Source organism: Pagrus pagrus (assembly GCF_965226575.1).
Source record: "Pagrus pagrus genome assembly, chromosome: 21".
Taxonomy (NCBI): Eukaryota; Metazoa; Chordata; class Actinopteri; order Spariformes; family Sparidae; genus Pagrus; species Pagrus pagrus.
The window spans coordinates 16,449,802-16,468,467 of NC_140208.1; the positions used below are offsets into that span (position 1 = coordinate 16,449,802).

At 39.8% G+C, this 18,666-nt stretch overlaps 3 protein-coding genes across 4 annotated transcripts; 2 read left to right on the forward strand and 1 right to left on the reverse strand.

The window, feature by feature from the left end:
* Positions 1-38: 38 nt before the first annotated feature.
* eif2ak1 (eukaryotic translation initiation factor 2-alpha kinase 1) lies at positions 39-11,553 on the reverse strand. 2 transcript variants are annotated; one of them, XM_084342023.1, is made up of 15 exons: positions 11,152-11,553; positions 8,391-8,558; positions 8,145-8,281; positions 7,871-7,914; positions 7,208-7,307; positions 7,021-7,101; positions 6,831-6,924; positions 6,693-6,741; positions 5,422-5,803; positions 5,188-5,296; positions 4,937-5,043; positions 1,102-1,216; positions 911-990; positions 512-745; positions 39-377 (listed from the first exon to the last, which is right to left on the reverse strand). In XM_084342023.1, exons 1-15 carry the CDS (start codon positions 11,318-11,320, stop codon positions 252-254), a joined length of 1,995 nt encoding a protein of 664 aa, XP_084198149.1. In that variant the 5' UTR covers positions 11,321-11,553; the 3' UTR covers positions 39-251. The 2 variants fall into 2 exon arrangements, with proteins under 2 accessions (XP_084198149.1, XP_084198150.1); XM_084342024.1 differs by lacking the exon at positions 11,152-11,553 and adding an exon at positions 8,745-8,862.
* Positions 1,591-4,935, forward strand: LOC311250388 (ankyrin repeat domain-containing protein 61-like). Its single transcript, XM_084342025.1, has 5 exons — positions 1,591-1,963; positions 2,206-2,300; positions 2,512-2,683; positions 2,784-2,984; positions 4,235-4,935. The coding sequence occupies exons 1-5, from the start codon at positions 1,781-1,783 to the stop codon at positions 4,865-4,867; spliced, it is 1,284 nt and encodes a 427-aa protein (XP_084198151.1). The 5' UTR covers positions 1,591-1,780; the 3' UTR covers positions 4,868-4,935.
* Positions 11,554-11,811: 258 nt separating the features above from the next.
* On the forward strand, positions 11,812-18,282 carry pms2 (PMS1 homolog 2, mismatch repair system component). The gene is made up of 15 exons (XM_084341352.1): positions 11,812-12,182; positions 13,124-13,266; positions 13,384-13,470; positions 13,560-13,662; positions 13,749-13,932; positions 14,564-14,731; positions 14,992-15,089; positions 15,179-15,278; positions 15,468-15,552; positions 15,639-15,791; positions 15,889-16,744; positions 16,840-17,007; positions 17,106-17,206; positions 17,351-17,520; positions 17,875-18,282. The coding sequence occupies exons 1-15, from the start codon at positions 12,169-12,171 to the stop codon at positions 18,016-18,018; spliced, it is 2,574 nt and encodes an 857-aa protein (XP_084197478.1). The 5' UTR covers positions 11,812-12,168; the 3' UTR covers positions 18,019-18,282.
* Positions 18,283-18,666: the final 384 nt, after the last annotated feature.

Below are 18,666 nucleotides of genomic sequence, written 5' to 3' on the forward strand. Positions count from 1 at the left end.
TCTTAAATGATCAATAATCACATGTTGCTGCTTGTAAATCTGGCAAGGCATATCAGAAATGGGTTTTATTGAGCTGAATGAAGATAAATAATAGCACCCTTACATCCAGGTGCACAAGACACACTCAAATGATTACACATGCACGCACACACACACACACTCTACCACTTGTACCAAGTAAGCAAAACACAGTACAGCAGTGGTAGAATGAATCAAGTATTGACAGTCTGTGAAGAGTTGAGATTAAAGGGTCAGGCTTTGTCCGGCTCAGAGATGTGAACTGTGACTTGTGAGCTCTGAAGCTGGCTGATCTGTCTCTTCAGCTGCATGATCTCTTCCTCCTGCTGTTCAACCCTTTTCTGCAAGCCATGGATCACCTGGGGGGGGAAAAAGTATTTGTGACATACTTACATAGATCAGTTATCCCAAAATACTCTTACCTTTAATGGCACAGAGGGTCATTAAGGGGTTAATTATTTATAGAGCTACGATCTATCCATGTACTACATACAATGTCTTTACTGCAGAAGAGGTCACTCTGTAGAAGCTGGCTGGCTGTGGGCCGAACACTTGGCTCTTTACTCGTCAGTTTCATGATGTATTTAGTCAGGACTGGCCATCTTTGGCAGAACGAGTCTGGGATTTTCCCCTCTCTCAGGTTCCCAAGGGTCCGGACCCGCTCCATCTCTGTCCCAAAGGGCTGGAATAGCTCGAGAGCAAGCACCCCGATGCTGTACATGTCTGACTGGGAGGGGAAAAACACAAATAAATTTTAGACTCACAGTTGTTCAAAAAGTCATAGAAGAGATGATAATGATGAATATTAATAATGGAAAGTGTAGCAAGAAAATATGTTGTGTTCTATGAAAAACTAAGTCCGAAGTTGTCTGAATATTATTAATTTGTTTACCTTTGAATCATAATGGGAGTCCTTCAGTTGTTCTGGTGCAGCATATACAAATGTGCCAACACCTGTGGTATGTGAGGAATCTGCAAAAACACACCAGAAATGTGACTTTAAAGCAAATGGCCCCATCTGGTGGTGATTCTGTGAGGGACTGTGACATGAAATCAACAAGATAAGGGGTGTGCAGTATTTACCAGTGCTGGGAGAGGTGGTGCTTTTATGGCCATCCATTAATAGATCCCTGCAGGCCAAACCAAAGTCCCCAATCCGAACATGGCAGTCATGACCGTGGAGGAAAATGTTCCTTGGCTGTGGGAAAATGCAAAAATATCACAATTAGTTTTATATGTGACTGGGTGTAAAGATGCAGATGTTTTTGCATATGAGATCACAGTATTCAAACAACATATTTCAGGGCAGATTTCAACACTTTAAGCATTTCAGGTATCTCATGTATTTTTGCAAAGCATGTGAGCTTATGCAAAGTGCATTCTTTGAAGTCACACAAGCACTGGAAACCTCTAAATTACACCAGAGGTACGCAGCAGTCCCCATAATTGGCCCCACACACAGCACGCAGTTATCAGTTGTAACAGGAAGCCCACACATCAAACTTAGACGTGCAACACTCAAACCTACATGATATAATCAGACTGACGAAAAACCCCAAACACAAAAACAGAAGTAGCTGTTGAAACTATCAAACACAGAAAACAGAAGTAGTATCCTTAATTTTCTTCCACAGCCAAAAAAGAACAGACACACCTCGAAGAAATACAGACTTGCACGTGCAAACCTGAATAACCAGCTCTCAACCACTGCTCATCATGAGCAAAACCAAATACAGACAGCAGTGAAGTCCAGTGCCTAGCCATGTCGGAGGAGAGAGAGGAACATCAGGACTGGAGCAGTAACATGTCTAAGTTTCAGGGCAACGAATTCTATAATGCTATTCGGGATGAAGACTTGGAACGCATGGAAGAAATAACAAAAAAGTACGACAGCAACTATCTCCTCAAGATACAAGACGGCACCCCCTCAGAGGTTTTCTGTAAGGTAAACGCAACAATGCAGCCATTTTCTTGTTATTTCCTTTTCTTCCTTTTACAAATCACCTGTAAGAATTGGAACATGATACATGTAAGTTAATGATAACCACAAGAAAATCAAAACCGCCATGTGTCTTTGCTCTAATGTGATCATCGATTTATTAAAATAGAAGGCAAAATAGACAGTACTTTTTGAAGCGTTAGTCTAGTTTGTCTTGTCTTGTCATGTCCTGTCATGTCTTGCCTTAGGGTCGTGCTATCCGCCCCCTTCACCTGGCTGCCTCTTACAGAAGAGTAAACAGCATGCGGATCTTGCTGTCAGCAGGGGCAGACCCTGAGATGAGGTCTGGACAAACACATCCTGTACACACACTAAACACCAAACATCCCGCCTATCAATTGTACAGTGTTAAACGAGCCTCTCAACAACTACAACAACTCAGGAGGAGCCCCTCATTTCAGTGGGATAGTTAAGTTAGATTGTGTATGCAGCAAGTGTCTAATTTCATTTTTGGTATATCTGCAACAGTTTCACTTCCCCTGTGTCTGTCACAGGGACGGGCTTGGTCGAACCACTCTACACTTGGTGATAACCAGCTGGCCTAGTTTCCAGACTACTTGGCCAAAACCAGGCTCCAAGCTCTGCACTGTGGTTACCAGCAGGTTTACGCAGGCAGAAGCCTGTCTACAGCTCCTCTGTGAACACGGTGTGAACATCAATGCAGAGGTAAAACTTTTTCATATAGCAAAATCTATGTTTAACCTCTTTGCTTTTGTGAGTATAGTGTTAAATGTAAAATTGACTGTGTCTTGTGGTTGCTCCCTAGATGGATGGCAGGATTCGCCAGACAGCTCTCCACCTTGCAGTGCACTACACAGCTCTGTCTGCCATCCATACTCTGGCCAGCTACGGTGCTGATATTAACGCAGTGGACGGCAGTGGGATGACGCCCCTGCATAAGGCCGCTGGAATCCTTCGTAAGGACATTATAGCCAGCTTGATTAAAGAGGGAGCAGATATCAACATGGTTCGTGATGTTCTTCTGTTTTCATCTATTTCTTCTTGCTTAAAGACCCGCAATAAAACAAAAAAGACAAATACTGAAGACTCTTTCGCAGCAGTCATATTGACCTGTCAAAACAGGAGAAGCACAGCTGTCATTAACTAAATGTACATTCCAACTGGCTACATTCCATGCCTTACTGGGACACCTGAACAGACATGAGCCATCATATATCTTTGTAGTTAACACCTCTGTCTTTCCTGTTATGGTGAGTCAAAATGTCTAAAGCTGCAACCTATGCTTATTTTTATCATCAATTAATCTGCCAATTCATCGATTAGTCGTTCAGTCTATGAAATGTCAAAAGATAGTGAAAAATGTTCAGACTGAAATTTCCCAAAGTGACGTCTTCAAATTGCTCCTTATTTCCCAACTAACAGCCTAAAATCCAAAGACTACATTTACTCTCATAAATGACAAAGAAAAGCAGCAAATCCTCACATTTAAGAAGCTGGAACCAGAGAATGATTAATTGATTATTCAAATTAGTAGCGGTTAATGTTTTCCCCCAATCGACTAACCCATTAATTGACTAATTGGCTTATTTTAGCCCTAACATCAAATAACCCATAGTGTAGGTCTCAATTCAACAATTTCCTTTTTGAAGTAGACCAAACGAATAAAAAATGCTGAAAATACCCTTTACAAACCTTTTCTCTTAAGGGAAAACTTTTCTATCATTCTGTAAACTGACCTGTTTTATGGGTACTTCATATCATATTCAATGAATAATAATAACAGTGCAGAACAAATGATAAACTGTCCAATCATCCCAAATAGTGAATTGCAATAACTGCCAGACGTTTATGTAAAACGAGCCATTTGAATGAATTTTGAGCAGATTATTTCCTGTGAATTTTGCATCAGAGATGAGTTTTCAAGATATATTTAGAATTATTTTATGTAGTCCCTCTCTGTTTTAAGTACTTAAAAGTTTTTTTAAAACAATCATAGATTCTTAATAAAAATAATTAATGATTCATAACTGTTGATTAATGATCCTGATGATATTTTAATCACAAGTAAATGTGCTAGACAACACAAAAGATCTTTTGATTCACATGCAAAAGTTTCTGTGCATAGAAATTCAAGTGATACCAAACTTTGCCCTCACATTACAATCCTTGTAGTGCTCTGTATTCTGTTGAAATATGTGCATTAGGTTCTACATATGTCCTGTATTAAATTCAAGTAAATTCTTGACTATTTTCAAGGGCGTGAAGAACTCTGGGAACACCCCTCTGCACATAGCTGCTGTGGCAACGGCTATGAAGATTGCTAAAACCCCAGGGGACATCAGTGGCTGCATCTCAGAGCTGGTCAAACATGGAGCCCAGGTCAACGCTACAAACAAGGCAGGAATGACACCTTTACAGGAGGCGTGCAGCATAGGCGACAATGAGCTGGTGGACCTGCTGCTCAGGTATGGAGCCAACATCAATGAGCTGAGCAAAACAGGAGAGAACTGTCTGTTTCTGTTCCTGAACCGCAGGGCTAATGTGAGGAAAAAGTCTCTGCTGGTGAAACTCTTCAGTCTAATCTCGCCGCTCACTGTCTACAGCCACAAAGGCCTCCTGCCCTCCACCTTGAATCTACCATGTTTCTTCAAACAGACACAGCAGCTACTAAAACTCATTGAGCAGCCAAGGAGCCTTCAGGATATTTGCAAGAGAGCAATTTATCTAAAATACGTCCAAGACAAGAGAGATGAGTTAAGAAAAGTCCTGCCTGAGAGTGTCTATAACTTTGTATTCAACTACTGGGAGGATTCACGCATTTCCTTTGAGAACGACAGTGATGGTGACCAGGACTCATTCAATAGCCTTTTTGACATGGCTCCTCTCTAACACCTGTGTGTCGATGCAAACTGCACATAAGCTGCTTCTGTTTAAATAAAACAAATCCCAGTAGCTTACCTTCAGGTCTCTGTGCATGATTCCCCTAGAGTGAATGTACTCGACGCCTTCAAGTATCCTTCTCAGCAGGCTCAGTGTGTGTTCAGTATCAACACATCCATAAGGACCTGAAAATAAAAAAACGTTTAATGTATTTTCCAAAATTGTATTTTAGTTTAACTCAGAACAAAAGTTGACACATAATCATTTTAAACAATCTGTGATTCTCTAATCTGTAAAAATGTAAATCAATGCATGTTTTTAACAATTACATTTTGAGGTCAGTTCTTCTTTGGGCTTGTTGTTCCTGTCAGAGATCCAGTCCTTCAGAGAGCGCTCACACAGCTGCATCTGGATGTAGAGCATCAGGTGGAACTGGACCTGCAGATACAACCAAACTATAACATTCTGAAAACAAATCTTTCATTTTCAGTAAGATATAGAACATGGTAATCTTTATATTTCAAATTCTTGTTTGATCACTGAAAGTCTCTTTTAGCACAAACCTCTTTGGGAGGCTTTGTTGTGCGAACGTCAGCCCACTGCTGACATTCCTTGTCGATGCAGAAGTTGTTGTTCAGTTCGATGCTACTCCTGCTAGACTCCTCCTCTAGAAGTGCTGAACTGTCCCAGCCTGTGGCAGGACATTTGGTGCCCTTCATGGGATCTCGTTGTCCCAGGAACACACAGGGGACGTAGTTCTTAGGGATGCGCCGCATCGTCTTGGGACACACCACTTGGTCATTCTCTTGGGTTGGAACTAAAGCTTTGACAGGCTGGGTCTCTCTTGGGTGTACATTGGCACTTGGGGCTGCATCTGTCGGTGCTTGACTGAGGCTTTCAAAAACAATGGAGCTGGTGCTGCCGCTGTCAGGGCTCTCATCAGAACTGTGAATGAAAGAGTCATGATTTACTTAATGTATAAACTATACTTGCATCTACATGATATGAATACACTGGTATAAATGTGATTGGAATCTTTTTTTCATTTTTTTGACCTGCAACACAGTGTTAATAAAAAAGTACTTGACGACAACAACAATAATAATGTTGTAAGTCTGTAATTCATCCAACATACACAGTAATTATAAGTATCATAAGTAAGCATTATTTATTGCTCTGTATATATATATATATATATATATTTATTCTAGTGGAGTGTACATTTCTTGTATTTTTGTTTTGTTTTGTTATATATAGATATTGTTATTATTATTATTATTATCATTATTATTATTATTATTATTATTATTACTATTAATATTTTTTCTGGATATTCTGAACTTGAATGGGAGCAGCTGTAACGTAAACAATTTCCCCTCGGGATAATAAAGTATTTCTGATTCTGATTCTGATATCAATAAACCTAATAAATAATAGGTGTGGGGGAAAATATTGATTCCCTTAAAGGAATAGTTCACTCTAGAACGAAATTCAGTCATTATCGACTCACCCTCTATTACTAGGAACTATTCCTTTAAGTAACAGGATTCTTTTTTCACAATTCCTGAATCGATTTTATATAACTAGTGCTTAACCCCAGCATTGCCACTGTTTTAATTCACATACTTTCCATACAACAACACGTGTGCTCATATTTTCGGCATATACAGTTTCATATGCTCTGGACATATAATAATTGATACTAGGGCAACTTTTGACTTTTTCCATTATTAATTTCTGATTATTTTCCTGAAAAATAGTTACATTTCAATTCATTTACTGGTGAAAAATATCAATATAAATGAATGTAAGAACAGTTAGTGTGAGATCCTACCTTTCTTGATCTCCAGCTGATCTCAGTGCAGGCAGGAGAGACTCAGGCTCTGCAACAGAAATGTTTTTAACAAAAAGCTTCTAAAGTCCTTGAAAAGTAACTTCACTTACAAACGTGGCTAAATAGCTAAACACTCACGTGCCGCAGGCTGAACATGTTCCATCCAGGCAGTGTGATAGCCCACAACATTTACATGCTGCAGGCTGGACAACACTTTGACTTCCCTGAGGACCTAAAGCAAAACCAGATCATACAATTATCAGTCTATCACCTGTCTGTATTTGGGTGTAAAAATAAAGCCTCTATTGACAAAACACTGATGGCCTACCTTCATGCAGTCATCCTTTGAGACTTTTTTGATGAGTATTTTCTTCACAGCGTAGCACTGTCCATCCAGTTTGTTCATAACCTACAAGATGAAGTCACACATAATATGATTGTGTTGATCAACTCAACTCATGTTCTACTTTGGAGGAGTTTGTTAAAAAAGTATGAAGTAGAACCGAGTAAAATACCTTCCAGACATTTCCATATGATCCTTTTCCAAGTCTACACATTTCTTCAAATTCACTAAGATACCGAGACGTCTGCGCTTGAAACAGGCCCTCCTTTGGTCTGTGGAAAGGCAAAAACAAACATCTCTTATTAAATACTTCTCTTTTATAATATGCTGTTGTTTTCAGCAGGTGGTATTTTTTTGTGTTGTTTGTTCTTTTCTATAAGTGTGTAAGTGTATTCACTTCTTTGACCTTGTGTTATATTAATAAAACATGTGAGTTCACAACAGCTGCAACCAGGTATGCAAGGGCATCCATACGTACATGCATTTAAATGTACACAACCTCATTACATGGCAAGATGGGATGTTTCTACAAAGTTTTGGTCATGTTACCAGAATCCATTAGGCCGCTCTCACTGCCACACTCCCTTTTAGCCAGTTGACATAACCACAAACACACGCCTTCTCTCTCTCATACACACACACACATACACACACACACACACACTTGACCCACATACCATAATAATTACAAACAAGAACGAAAAAAACGGGGGAAATTGGAAGTGGAACGACTGGTTGATCGACCGGGTGTCTATCATCGCAACTAAAAATAAATGTAATAAAGATTAAATAAAAATTCCTTTCAAGCAAGTCAACTACTCAAAGTGCAGCCTACCTTACTGCTGCATTGTGTGCGTTTGTACCGAAAAGTTGTTGCCCCTGTGAAATGAAAAGAGGACAAACAAGTACCAGTTAGTTAGTGGCTACAGCACTTGCCAATTTACAAAACTGCAAGCTAACTGCAAGAGTTTGCTGCTTCTCTCACTGACTATGTCTATTACACTAAGTACAAGTACTCACTTTACATAATTAGTTAAAATTAAGTCAGTCCCAACATTAAAACTGACAACATACCAACTACTACAAAGACATACTGATGATTTTGTTACCTGTGGATACAGCGAGGAGCTGGCAGCATGAAGCAGCTCAGTGAAGGCCCGGTTGTGCTGCAGTCTGACGGTGCTGAACTCATCACTTATGGCCAAAGGTGAGAGGAGGTTCATGGCGGCTAAACGCTGGCCAATGACTGTCAGAGTTACAACAAAACAATTCATAACTGAATTAGGAATTAATGACAAATCGTATGTATAATGTATTATTCTTTAAACTAGCTGTCACTTCATCTCAATACGTACCTTTAAACAGCATACGTGAGCGTGCTGGATTGCTCTCGTAGACGAAGCACAGGTGCTCCAGCAGAGAGCCCAGCAGAAGGTGGTTGGGGATTGCTAAGGCAAACTCCTGGATGGACGGGTAATGCCTGCCAGCCATCAACACCTCATGGTTATCATCTGTGTCTGAAGCTGAGCGAACAAAATGGAATAGAAAAATTAAAGAGGAAGTGATGGAATATTTTTTACAATGAAACATCCGCTTAAAAGGCTCAAACTGTGGCAAAAAACAACAGTTTACATTATATTTGACTTTGTTGAGCTCCAGCTAAGATCAAATACACATATAACCACAACATTTCTTCTCTTTAGTCTTACCTTCTTCAATAACCTTTGCTATCAATTCAACAAGGTTTTTGTCTCCTAGGTCCATTTTTCTCTATAAAAACCCTTTTGGTCCGATATTAAGCACTCAGAGCTCTACTAATAATTATGCTGCTCACATCCAAGGCAAAAAATTAGCTCATCTTGTTTACACATGAGGGGGCGTGCACAGCAGTAAGGCTTATCTGGCAGTTCCAGTGGACCCCAGCCTCCTCCACCTAACTGTACTCCAATAACACATGATCAAGCTGAGACGCTTGGTCACTGTGCCAGGATGGGAAGGAGGGGCTGTTTCATCTACTCTCATTTCACCATACTGTACAGCAGGAAGTGTGGAGGGGCAAGTCCTGACTTGTTTTTCTTTTTGTAAAAAAAAATGTATAGGTGAAAATACAGGCAGAGAGCAATTGATCTGTACTGAACATTTTTCAACTACACTAATTAAAACAAAATGAAAATGACAACATAGGGCAAAACGAGAAGTAGAAATGTACTGCTAAACTAAGATCCGACTTGGTGTCACATCCTGATAATGTCACTAGTCCCATGCCAACTTATTGTTAAATGAAAGTTAATGTAAGATTACGAGGAAAGGGCCATGAGGCTACTTCTCAGACTGTGAAAACAACCCTGATGATGTCATCAGGGGAATCCTAGATCTGGTTTGAGACTTCAAACATTCAATAAAAAAACTGTGTTATAAACTGGCGGCATGTAGTTTGAAAGATGGTTAAATTTAACAGGTAGGGAGGGTCTAATGAAAGAACACTGTTAAGGTGCATTATGGGAAATGAAGAGAAAAAAAGATCCACCTATTTTGAACCTAAACTCATATTAATAAACAAAAAGTCTGGATATTCATGCACCTGTCGCTTCGATTTTAACCATTCTATTTTCAGCCTGTCCAGCGCAAGGCCTCTTACTTTCTGAAGGTGCAGTATCAAATTGCTGGAGTACCCCTTTAAGCCTGTTGATTAGAGCTGAGCTGTATAAAGATAATGAGCAAAACATCTCTGTAAGACCTTCTGCTAATATTGATTTATACCGCAATGTGATATATATGTCTTTATAGAAATGGAAAAAACATGTTAGATTATCTAGTTGTTAATAACATTAGACTGCGACAATTCTGGGAAAAATCTACCAGTAATTGCATTATAAAGTAAGACAACTTTAGAGGCCTTTAACAGCTTTGGCATACTTTCTCTTCATAGAGACCAGGACTGAGACTGAAGTATTTTTATTTGAGTGGTTATTTCTACTTCTAAGAATCAGTCTTGAACCTGAAATCATACAGAGGCTTATATGATGCAAAAAAGGGAATCTACCATGGCTTGTATAGGATGACAGACTGGCCTAAGCTGAGGAAGAGACTAAAACTTGTGTGAATGGAAAGCATTTTTTCTCAAAAAGTGTAATAACAAGTACTACACTGGTACTGACAGGGTTAAAGCTATAACAGCTATAAACTGTGTTATGAGTTTGATATGTTAAGTAGAGCTGGGCACTATATACAATATAAATTTCGTTATCGTGACATCATCTTAGATTTTGGACACCATTACATCTTGATATGGCATAAGTGTTGTTTTATCCTGGTTTTAAAGTCAACATTACAGTAAGCTTGATGTCATTTTCTGAACTTTCCAAACTGTTCTACTCGTTCTTACACTTGCCTTTACCCACTTAGTCATCATGTCCACATTACTGATGATTATTGATCAGCAATCTCATTGTGTTGGTATTTTGTGAATGTATCAATAGTCTTCCCTACAATACTGCTGCAATATCTATATCAAAGTAGGGCCTTTTTGGTTAAAAATATTCTGATATTTGATTTTGCCGCCCAGTCCGGACATTTATAAAATGCTCTTGATAAAATTCTAACATATAGTGGTATATATTGTATATTGTAATATGGCCTAAAAATATTGCAATATTATTTTGAGGACATACCGCCCAGCCCTACGTTAAGCAAAATTTTATGTCGTACAGGTGTGGACAGAAATGAACTCTTTCACTCCGTTTTTATCAACCACATAAAAATGCGTAGTGTTTCATTATTATGCCATTTAACAAAATGGACATGGGTACATACTGAAGTCATAACTTTTTATTGCATTTCTAAAAGTACAGGATACTCATCTATCTGTTAAATATGATGATATCTAGAGTAAAGGTAGGGTGGGCACTGTACCACAGTTAAGAAGGGGGGGCCCAGAGAGTCATGTGTTGACATTGCCTTTAATCCCTCAACTACGCCCCTGGCTATTTACACAAGCAAGAAAGTCTCGAACCACTCAGAACTACGTCTGGTGTCATTGGGTCAGGTAATATGGGTGAACCAGTAAGGACCAGTAAACACTGTTCAGTTAGGTAAACCTTAAGTAAAGCTGCTTACTGTCAAACTGGACTTCATCGTCCTCCTCGCTTGCCCAACTCATCAGCCCGTTACTCTCACCCTCATGTATCCTGAGGGGTTTAATGTTGTGGTGGACCAAAATATTACTGCTGCTACCAGAACATTCCTCCGACCGCAGGAGTCCGTGGTTGGATGTCGAACTGTACATTATTGTACATGAAGAATATTAACTCGTCAAAAAAAGTGCGTATTTTAAAATGCTCCTCAATTTACCGCAACTATCCCATGTCAGCAGTGAGATACGTCAAAACTACTCGTTGAATTCTGGCTTAACAAGTGTTTACATCGCATAAATATATCAGAAGAGACGGTGGAAGGTTTCTCTCACAGGTCCCATATGTTCGGCCATGTTCCCACATTAGAAATAGTCAGGGACCGTCTGACAATATACGTGCTCGACCAAGAACAAGACTAACTGACTAAACAAAAGTTATGCTAAAAATTATAGAATGAAAGCAACAAAACATTATGTTCTAACATAAATATAATTGTAAAGCTCCAAACCACTGAGAAGGACCCCGCACGAAAAAGCTATTCATTCGTTTTTTTATAATATGAGGTATTTGCACACGCGCCCTAACGTCACGTTTCCGGTAGGTTCGGTGATGAAATGCTACAAAGTTTTGGGCAACTGTTTTTATAACCCCGACGCACGTGTGTCAGTTGTTTGATGCTGTCGCCACTCTTATATTTGTGTCTGTTTTGTGAATTTGCTTCTTCCACACATTTTCATTATATATTACTACTTTTAAGAGACAAACTGCGCAGTTTTGCGCAAAGTTGACGCTCGCGAACGATCTGCGCAGTCGCGCGGTACAGCTCGACTTCAGTGTTTACAACATGATGCCGTGAAGCGTGTTCACTGAAATTTTACAATTCAAAACCAACTTGCTGTATTTGACAATGTTGACTACTAGCTAGCGGGTTTCTCTTCCTTCCACCGTGTTAGATAGAGTCGCATGTCAAAAACCTCGTGAAGCTCTTCAGTCTTTGAAGATGTCTGATGCTTGGTAAGTTAGCTAACAGAGTAATTATTTCGGTATCTTGACTGCAGATGTATTTGTTTTTACATTATGCAAATCTACAGTGTATACGTGTGTTACATTTGGACCCCACACCGTTAGAAAAGCTCGTGTATATTCTTATTTACACCTAAAACACATGTTCTTACTAAAATAATGGAGCCACTCTACAATATAGTACAATAAGATTAAAATCAACTCCACAAGCAATATTCATTTTTAGAGAGACATCACATTTTATTATTATTCCTACAGTCCTCATGTATTTATCACAGATCAGAGAACACAGGGTTTAAAGCTGCAATATGTAAGAATCTGCCACTTATGAAATTAAAGCTGCTGTAAGTGATCTATTTGTATTAAAATAAAGTGTTAAATAACTCTATATTCCAACAGTAATCAGGCATTAAGCTAAAACGACAGCAACACTTACAGCAGCTTTCATACTGAAAACAAATAGGGAGCAGCACATCATCAGAGTAACCATAAACTGCTGCTAACTCTAGCTGTCAAATAGCTAGTTAGCTCAGTTAGCCGTGCAGCTAGTGGTCCAGACTGGGAGCTTGGAGCACAGGGGAAGTGTTGGATGTTTATACTGTTGGTCCAGGACAGGGCAGGGCTAGCTGAGTAGCATGATAACTTCAGTAGATATCTCTACATCCTAATAAATAGATGTCGTAATATCAAAATTGTAATTTTTTCACATTCTGTGGATTATTCTAGTTATTTTTTTGAGGGGTTTCAATCTTAAATCTTACATGTAGTACATACATACTGTATTGCACCATTAAGGAGCTTTTAATTTCTTCTAAATAGCTGTACATGTTTAAATCTGAAATCAAATATCAATATCAGCATCAAATCAAATATGAATTCAACAGAAGATAAAGTTATACATCATTGTGACTGAATAATGCTTTTCTTCTCAGCTGCTCTGAACCTGCCAAAGCCATCAAGGCCATCGATAAGCACTCAGTGCATCAAATCTGCTCTGGACAGGTGGTGCTGACTTTGTCCACCGCTGTCAAAGAGCTGGTGGAAAACAGCGTAGATGCAGGGGCCACCAGCATTGGTAAGTGTTGATGCACACAGTGTGATACTAGGGTCTTTTGTTTGCTAAAGAGGTTTTGATAGCCCACCAATTGCTCATGAGAGCTACAGTTCTGAACCACATTGTTACATGTTACAGATGTGAGGCTAAAGGAGTGTGGAGCTGAACTGGTGGAAGTGTCAGACAATGGCAAAGGAGTAGAAGAAGCCAACTTTGAAGGACTGAGTAAGTGTCCGTTTTGTTTATCTTCACCCAGATAGTCAAAGTCTTGCTGATCTTTCTGGTCAAGTGAAACTTCTTCTGACCGTTCACAGCATTGAAGCATCACACGTCAAAGCTGAGGGACTTCTCTGATCTCATCCATGTGGAAACATTTGGCTTCAGAGGTGAAGCCCTCAGCTCTTTATGCGCTCTGAGGTAACAGCCACATTAACGCAGCACGTAAACCTATATAAACTGTTATCTCATCGACTAAAATTCCCTTTTATCCCCCCGTGCTCCAGTAACCTATCCGTGGTGACATGCCACGAGTTGAGCCAGGTGGGGACCAAGCTGGTGTTTGATCAAAAAGGCCACCTTGTGCAGCAGTCACCTCATCCTCGGCAGCAAGGCACCACAGTCAGTCTGCAGCAGCTCTTCTACACCCTGCCTGTTCGACACAAGGAGTTCCAACGCAATATTAAGAAGGTCAGTCATCAAAGGATCATTCTCACATACATTTTCTGAAACTCCAGATAGTTTTCCAAACATGAATGTGTTTTTTTTTACTTAAAAGTTTTTCCTACTATCTTCTCAACCATTGATTTCCATTCTTGTTATATAAGATTGTCTTGACTTTACACTTACTAGGAAAAAAAATTAAATATTGTGTTATAATACATTTGAAAGTGTGGCTTGCAATCAAAGGTCTTCCAAGTTGTGTTTCCATGTGGTGGTTTGAACTCAACCTTCTGAAAGCAAAAAAACAACCAAATTCACATCATACGTTTGACCCTTCCCATTTACATACGTGCACCTATTTGTTTTATTAATGTAGGACCGCATCAAATCCTGAATGTCTGAGCTTCCCGGCAGCACATGAACACACCACCTAAAACACCTCTATAACTTTGCGAGTTGATTTTAAACTGAAATCTAACACAGTAGAGGAGCAAGAGCACACAAAAGCACCAATGTAAATGCAACTTTTCTTAGAACATAATATGACTTGTAATGCCTTGTAATTGTCATTTTTCATTTAGTACCATAGAATGTATAGGTTTATACCTCTTCAGTGTCATTGTCTTCAATTAAATATTTCATTCTTCTGTATTTTCAGGAGTATGCCAAAATGATACATATCCTGCAGTCCTACTGTATCATCTCCACGGGAGTGCGTATCACCTGCTCCAACCAAAATGGGCAAGGAAAGCGCAGCACAGTCCTCAGCACCAGTGGCAGCCAGAGTATGAGAGACAATATAGGGGCCATATTTGGACCAAAACAGGTTGGAACATGGCTTTCACACTGTTCTTATACTGTACTTATACTGTTTATCTATAATCTGCAGAAAGTGTCAGTCTGATTCTCCACAATGCTGCCTTGAATTAAATAAGTTAAGTTGAAATCCAAGAGTTAAAGAATTTCCGCAAACCTTAGAGGAACTGTGTGATTTCTCAGTTGAAGAAAAACTAGCCCTTTTTTGTCAAATTTCTCTTATTTAGTTTGCTAAGTACTTAATTTCAGTGTCTGTTGTGTCTTCTGCAGCTGCAGAGTCTTCTGCCTTTTCAGCAAGCGTTCGCTACAGAAAATGTTCTTGAAGAATACGGCCTCAAAGAAGCCGATCTACCCAAACAGCTCTTTTCGTGAGTGTCACCATTTTATGGAAGTCCTGTCTATTCCTTCTCTGCAAACAAAACAGTACTTTTTTAAATGAAAAACTCTGTTTTGGCAGCATCACAGGGTTTGTGTCACGAGGAGACCATGGCGTTGGGAGAAGTGCCACAGACAGGCAGTTCTTTTTCATTAACAACCGGCCATGTGATCCCCTTAAGGTAATTCTATACAAACATTTAATAATGGCTTATAGCTCACTTTAATGCAGCTGTTACCACATATAACTGAGACCCTTTTTTCTGTATTATTACAGTATAACAGTTTTTTACTTTTCCCTACAGGAGTATTTATAGCTGTTGACAAACACATTAATACACATCTAATTTCTGGTTAATCTCAATTTTCAGGTGACCAAACTTGTGAATGAAGTGTATCACATGTACAACAGACATCAATATCCATTTGTTGCCTTGAATATAGCTGTTGCCTCAGGTAAGCAGATAACTGAACTGAAGTTATTACTCAAACAAACCACAGACTTTCTGTTCTACATGAGCGTTTTTGTGGTGTTATTTCAGAGTGTGTGGATGTGAACGTCACCCCAGACAAACGACAGATTTTCCTTCAGGAGGAGAAACTCTTGCTGGCTATTCTTAAGACCTCTCTTATCAACATGTTTGAGGCAGGAGTCAATAAGATAAGCCTGAACTATACACCCTTAACCAGCACCAGTAAGTGCAGATCATTACTTCTAACCTTTATAGCAACACATAATATTTATTTATTATATTATGGCAGAGTAATACTGAGAGTGCTTTTTGTCTCTAGATACGACAGCAGCATCTGAAATCTGCAAAGTTGTCCCATCTAATGAGAATACACCAGAATCTGGAGAGGAACCAGTCACCCAGAGACCAAAGTCGTCCCTAAACCTGGCTGGCCTAAAAGCTGCTTTTGCAAGTCATCACAGCTCCACTTCTGGGAACAAGTCAAGTGCTGCAAAAGCTGCCAACATCAGCCCCACACAGAAAACACTACAATCTTTTTTTAAGGACACTGTTAAACCTACTAACTGCACCCTGAGTGGTGTGAAATCTCCTTTGAAACCCTCAAGAGATCTAGCAAAAAGCTCCCCAGTGAGGAATTCTGTGCTAGATGGGTTCAGGTACGGAACGACTGTCAGAGATACAGACTCCAGTTGTGATGTTACCATGGGAACACCAGATGTTCAGTGTTCAGGCCTAGAGTCCAGTTCTCCTGAGCTAGCCGCTGACAGAGTCAGTGTGAAAGATGAAACATTTGAAGAAACGTCTGACGATAATCACACCGTTCCTGAAGAAGCAGAGCTACAGACTGGTCCAATTACTTCCAACGAGGACTGTCCTGTGAGCCCGGATGCCAAGAGGGCCAGGACAGAGAAACCATATTTCACTAAAGAGCACAAATCCAACTCTTCTTCAAACCATTCAGAGAAATCCTCCTTGATGGTGGACACGTCTGTCTGCCGTCAGAAGAGGACGGTGCCGCTCAAGTTCTCATTACAAGAGCTAGCAGGGAAGATGAAAAGGTTACAGGAGACGCAGGCACAGAGGGCCGGGGAGAATCTGCGCTATCGACGCTTCAGGGCCAAGATCAACCCTGGAGAAAACCAGAGTGCAGAGGATGAGCTAAAGAAGGAGATTAGGTAGGATTTTGCTCCTGTAAATGCTGCTGACTGAATTTACCAATCTTGGTGTGTAATTTCCACAACTGTAAGTTATCTTTCTTTCATCCATACAGCAAAGACATGTTCAAACAGATGGAGATCATAGGTCAGTTTAACCTGGGCTTCATTATCACCAAACTCAACTCTGACATCTTCATGATCGACCAGCATGCCACAGATGAGAAATACAACTTTGAGATGCTGCAGCAGCACACTGTGCTCCAAGGACAGAAACTCATTGCGTAAGAATCAAAATCTGTTGATAAATTCTGCCTTCTGTTGTTTAGAATGAACTTTTTTACTAATAAGTGATGTGTTTTTTATTTTTCCCCATTTGCAGCCCTCAGAAGCTTCACCTCACTGCTGTCAGTGAAAATGTACTCATGGAGAACATTGAGATCTTCAGAAAGAATGGCTTCGAGTTCCTCGTCGATGAGGATGGTACAAACATTTAACTGTTAAATACAAGCAATTAGTAATTTAATTTTAGTTAGTTCAGTGAGTTAATTTTATATGAAGTTCAAAACAATTACTCCCTATTTTGATGATTGCAAACATTAACTAACTTTTTTATTGTGACTGCAGCTCAGGTGATGGAGAGGGTGAAGCTGGTGTCTCTGCCCACCAGTAAAAACTGGACATTTGGCCCAGCTGACATTGAAGAGCTGATCTTCATGTTGAGCGACAGCCCAGGGGTCATGTGTCGACCATCCCGCGTCAGGCAGATGTTTGCCTCACGAGCCTGTCGAAAATCTGTGAGTTTATAGTGAAAATAAACAGACACTTTAAGGTCCCATATGGTAGAAAGTGGGCTTTCCATATTGTTTTAATTATAAAGCAGGGCTAGGTGCAACACTGTGAAAGTAAAACACTCACAAAACAGAATTGCGCACAGCCCATCTTCAGAAACTGTGCCTTTAAACGAGCCAACAAGACATCTGTAGAGTAGAGTAAGGTGTGATTTTGAGTAAACTAAAGTCTAAAAACACTGAGGGTCCTTAAATGCCTACAATAAGAGCAGTTGTTATTCTGTTTTGCTATAGACTTATTGTCTAACATAGCTATTTTCCTGACACATGATCTCTTGTTTTGCTCATGTCCATCTCAAGGTGATGATTGGCACTGCTCTGAGTGTCAGCGAGATGAAGAAGCTCCTGGTTCACATGGGGGAGATTGAGCATCCATGGAACTGTCCTCACGGCAGGCCCACCATGAGACACCTCGCCAACCTGGACATCATCTCACAAGACTAACAATGTCAAGGAAGGAACTGTTGGAAAATCCTACTTTACACTGGCTTGTTATAACAGGAATGTGCTTTCGTTCCTTTCATTTATTTCTGTTAAACATCAACCTTGCTGATGCGCTGACGCAGAGAGAAGACAGAGTTGTAGATACTGTATATTTGTATGGTTCAAATGCTCGGTAATAGATGTTCTGATTTTATTTGTATTTTGTAGCACAAAATCATAGTTTTTATATTTTAACACCTAATTAAAGGAAAACGTTAAACTGCAGATTACTTTTGCATTTTTTGTATGCCTGTCTCGACAGTCGGATTGAGAGAGGGGAAGCTCACAAAACTCGCATCAAACTGTTTAGCTGTAATACGAGACGGACAAGGCTGCCATTTTTTTCATCCATATATCAGAGAATGTGCAAAATACTTTCATCTCAAAAAAGAGGAAAGATGCTTTGTCTCTAGCAGATTTCCATCTGTAGTCCTGGGCTGTCATGTCACCCACCAGCAGGAGCATTTTGTGGTCTGGTGCAGCACAGTGGTTTATGAAGGTGTGTTTTTCTGGTCATATAGCAACAATTGAAAAAATATTTGCATCTTTGTACTGCAGAGACAGCCCAGTTTTATGAAAAGACCACCTTTCCAGCAGTAAAATACCAGT